Consider the following 4,185-nt stretch of genomic DNA (forward strand, 5'->3'; position numbering starts at 1 on the left):
CCCTCCCCCCTCGTGCGCCGGCCACAAACAAGCCACATCTTGGCGCTGTCCTGCTCTCCTGCCCTCTGTCCGGCCGCCGGCGCCGGCACGGGAGAGCCGCCCTTTGACCCCACCATCGAGAAGGGACGGCGGTACTGCGCGACGACCTTTGCTGCTCGCCTCAAAGGGAATAAGCCATCTCAATTTGTTCCCCTATCTCTCTCTCTCCCTCTCCCTTTTCTTAGTACGGTGCGTGCAACGGGGACCGAAAGAGAGAGGACTGGCATCAATTATTTTTCATCCCGTTTGTGCACCGAATGATGAATAATGCACGTCCACTTTGAAAAATTGCACGTGTCTGGAAATTTGCATACGTGTTGATGCACGGCCGTGTGTGCTCGGCCGGCAAGCAACTCAGCTTCTTATACCTATAAATAACACGACGCTAACTTTCCTGATATACTCTTGCCCTGTGTGCCCCTGAAGTGGGCGCAAGGTCTCATGGACATTTCCGTCACTTCCGCTTCAGATAGTGCCAGTTTTTGGCCGAGCAGGGAGGGGTCGGCGCGGGGGCTCGACGGAGCAGAGAGGGTCCTCTTCCCTGAAATACGGCCTCCCGAATCTGGCTGGCTCCAATAAATTTCAGCGGCGGGTGAAGATATTGTGAGACCGCTGAATAGCCGGCCGGGGGCGCCGGGCAGGCACGGCCCAAGCCCAGCGGCCCGGAGGAGTAAAATATTTCAGCGTGTGATAGGAGGGGCGGGATTTGGGCGTCAGCGGGGAAATCCTGGGGCTATGGACGGAATGGGCCATTTCGGCTGCTGCAGCGCGTGACCTTGAGCTAGGGGCAAGGGGGAAAGGTTACATAATAAGATGACGCGCGAGCATAAGGGCGGTTTACATGCATAATTTCACAATGCAATTTTCGCCTCCTCATCGCGATTGTTTTCTCTGCTAAATGTGAGCGCACCGTTTTACCAACCTATGACTGCGACTGCCGCGGCAAGTGGAATAAACCCGAATAAACCAAATCAAATATTGGCACAACACCTATCTTTTTTTGGGCGCGCATGCAGAGCACGTGATGGCGATGAGGTACGCCTGCCCTCGTCAAGACAGAATGTGCAATCGTAATTGGAACGTGCTGCAACCCCCGACGTTGACGTCATGGATGCAATAATACTGCATTTGAAATAAGCGAAAGATATAAAAGAAATGGAAAAGACATGGCTGCACAGTTACAAAAAAACTCTACTTCTATTACTACTCTAAATGGTACAAAATTGCAACTGTTAAAGATTTACTTAGGAATGCATCCTTGCTGGATACAAAATTGCCCCTTCTCAATTTGAGTGTAGTTGATTAGGGTCCATCGTTGTAAATTTTGCAATTTAGGTTGTGAATCGCACTATTCGCCGTGCATTCTTCGGCAAAGTGACACACGTCGAGCACTTCATGCCATTTCCCCTCCTTGGCAACAGCACTGCACCTGCAGCCGCACCTGTTATAGCAAATGGCGCAGTACAGTCGACACTGCGTTTTCTAGGAGGTGCGAAGGGGGTGTACTCCTCCTATAAAAGACTGGAGGAATTGATGCAACGGCAGATCGACTCTCAGTCCCCAACCGAGAAACATCATGGCCAAGTTCCTGTGCCTCCTTGCCCTGTGCGCCGTGGTAAGCAAGTCGACCAGCAACAATACGGTACTCGATAATTATTTTGTCTCTCTCGATCTTAAAACGTTCACGGCCTCTTTCTTCAGGCCACCGCCACCCCCATCATCCCCGGCATGAACCTGGGCCTGGGCAGCAGCTCCGGCCTGGCTTCCGGTCTGAGCAGTCTCTCCTCCCTGCCCGCTAGCTTCGCCAACCTCGGTGCTGGTCTCGCCGGCCAGGCCGCGAGCCTCGGCGCTGGTCTCGCCCAGCAGGCCGCCACCGTCGGTACTGGTCTTGCCGGACAGGCCGCCACCGCTGGTCTCTCTGCCGCTCAGCAGGCTCTGGCCACTGGTACTGGCCTCGCTAGCGAGGCCGCCAACCTCGGTGCTGGTCTCGCCCAGCAGGCCGCCGCCGTCGGTACTGGTCTTGCCGGCCAGGCTGCCAACGCTGGTCTCTCTGCCGCCCAGCAGGCCGCTGGCTCTCTTGGTGGACTCGCCGGTCTCAGCAACGGCTTCGTGGGCCTGGCTAACCCCCTGTCCCTGAGCAGGCAGACCCGTGATGTCAGCGTGTCCGTTGACGGATCCGCTCTCTCCGACGCCGCCCAGGCCGCCAGCGGCGCCCTCAGCTCCGCCGCCGACAAAGCTGCCGACGTCGCCGCCAGCGCCGTCAACGCTGGTTCCAACGCCCTCAGTGCCGCCGTCGGCACCGGCGCTGACCTCTTCAACGCCAAGCTCGCCGTCGAGGGAGCCCTCCTGAACGCTGCTTCCGATGTTGCTGGTGAGGCTGTCCAGGCTGGTCTCAATGCCGCCGGTTCCGTCGCCGACACCGCCTCTAAGGTCGCCTCCAACGCCGTCGCCTCTGGCTCCGACGCCATCAGCGCCGCTGTCAACACTGGTGCCGACCTCTTCAACGCCAAGCTCGCCGTCGAGGGCGCTCTCCTGAACGCCGCCACTGACGTTGCTGGTGACGTCGTCAAGGCTGGCCTCCAGGCCTCTGGAGCCGCTGCCGACACCGCTGCTGACGTCGCCGCCAACGCCGTCGCCGCTGGTTCCAAGGCCATCAACGCCGCCGTCGGCACTGGCGCCGACCTCTTCAAGGCCAAGCTCGCCGTCGAGGGAGCCCTTCTCGGAGCTGCCGCTGATGTTGCTGGTAAAGCCGCGGGTGTCGCCGGCAACATGGCCAGCCAGGGAGCCCAGCTTGCCGCTGGTGTTGCCGACACTGGCATCGCCGCCGGCCAGAACCTCCTGAAGTCCGGCATCGCCGCTGCTGAGGAAGTCGCCCAGACTGGTGCTGGCATCGCCGCCAAGGTTGCCGAGGCCGGATCCGGTCTGTTCGGCACCGCCCTCAACATGGGTCTGGGAGGCGTCAGGGCCGCCGCTGGCCTCGCCAACTCCGCCGTCGACGCCGCCGCCAACGCCGGCCGCTCTGCCGCTGGTGCCGTCGGTGCCGCCGCTGGCGGTCTCGGCTCCCGCTCCGGCTCCCTCTCCCTCCCCAGCTTCGGCGTGTCCTTCGGTTAAGCGATTTAAACTTAATCTCGCCAATTGACCGCAGACTGTGCCAAGAGAGCAGCAAATAAATGGCAATTTGAGAAAATATTGACTTAATGATTCACATTGGAAATAGAAAACAAAACTCCCCTTTTGCTTTGCGATGGCTCTGGTTCTAGTTGATTTCGGGCTGGATCTGTTGCTAACACCCTCTTGCTAAAAAGTGCCTAACAACTGTGGCGATTTCCCATTTCAGTTCGGCAGTGAGTTTGTTCTTTTTCACTTCAATTTTACACTCCCTTATTCGACAACAAAAACAAAAACAAAAAACACAATACCGCTCGAATGATTCGTACGACGCGTACGCACTGGACAAATAAAGGTGCTAAGTAGCACCTTAAATTGTGTGCTAAAGAAATTTTGAGTTAAAAACCAGTACAGTACAAAGACACGAACAATGTCCTAAAAATTAGTGCGTTTAACATTTTTCTTTTTTTCTTCTGTAAAGGCACAACCTTGAACACATATTAAAGATGTGACTTAACCCATCTTTCAAGTGCGGACACAAAATGCAGTCTGCTTTCTCCCTTAGTCGCAGTCTCAGCAGAGGTTCCCTGTTGTTCATGACGACCGTCGTTCAATCATCTACATCCGATGTTATTTGAGAGGTGCCCGATGAGTCCATAAGTCGACGCCACCTGTGTTTGCACAGTGCGGGAATCTGCCGCCACCCGTTGAAACGACGTCGATAGGCGGACTTGTGACGCAGCCAACCGAAGGCGAGCGGCACTATAAAAGGGCGCGGATGTCGGGGCAACAGCAAGACGCCTCCCAGTCTACAAACCAACAACAACCATGGCTAAGTTCCTGTGCCTTCTCGCCCTGTGCGCCGTGGTAAGAACGACATCTACACCTCTGAGGAGCTCTCGAGTCTGTCAGACCTTGAAACACTTACGAAAGTGTAATCGTCTACTTTCAGGCTTCGGCCAGCCCCGTCTCCTTTGGACTGGGAAGCATCTCCAGCCTGGCTAGCCTCCCCGCCCAGGTTGCCTCTTCTGGTCTGGC

General features: G+C 56.6%; 1 protein-coding gene across 1 annotated transcript; it reads left to right on the forward strand.

Moving 5' to 3' along the window:
• Positions 1–1,535: 1,535 nt before the first annotated feature.
• LOC113205364 (isoniazid-induced protein IniB-like) lies at positions 1,536–3,226 on the forward strand. The gene is made up of 2 exons (XM_026420958.2): positions 1,536–1,654; positions 1,741–3,226. The coding sequence occupies exons 1-2, from the start codon at positions 1,616–1,618 to the stop codon at positions 3,148–3,150; spliced, it is 1,449 nt and encodes a 482-aa protein (XP_026276743.1). The 5' UTR covers positions 1,536–1,615; the 3' UTR covers positions 3,151–3,226.
• The last annotated feature ends 959 nt before the right edge of the window (positions 3,227–4,185 follow it).

The sequence above is a fragment of the Frankliniella occidentalis genome, unplaced genomic scaffold, assembly GCF_000697945.3.
Source record: "Frankliniella occidentalis isolate FOCC.00 unplaced genomic scaffold, Focc_3.1 Scaffold5604, whole genome shotgun sequence".
In the NCBI taxonomy this organism is placed as follows: Eukaryota; Metazoa; Arthropoda; class Insecta; order Thysanoptera; family Thripidae; genus Frankliniella; species Frankliniella occidentalis.

Excerpts from the sequence above, each read along its gene's own strand:
- LOC113205364 (XM_026420958.2), top strand. The coding sequence starts at position 1,616 with ATGGCCAAGTTCCTGTGCCTCCTTGCCCTGTGCGCCGTG. Across the intron at positions 1,655-1,740 it reads TCCTTGCCCTGTGCGCCGTG|GCCACCGCCACCCCCATCAT; the intron begins GTAAGCAAGTCG and ends CTCTTTCTTCAG.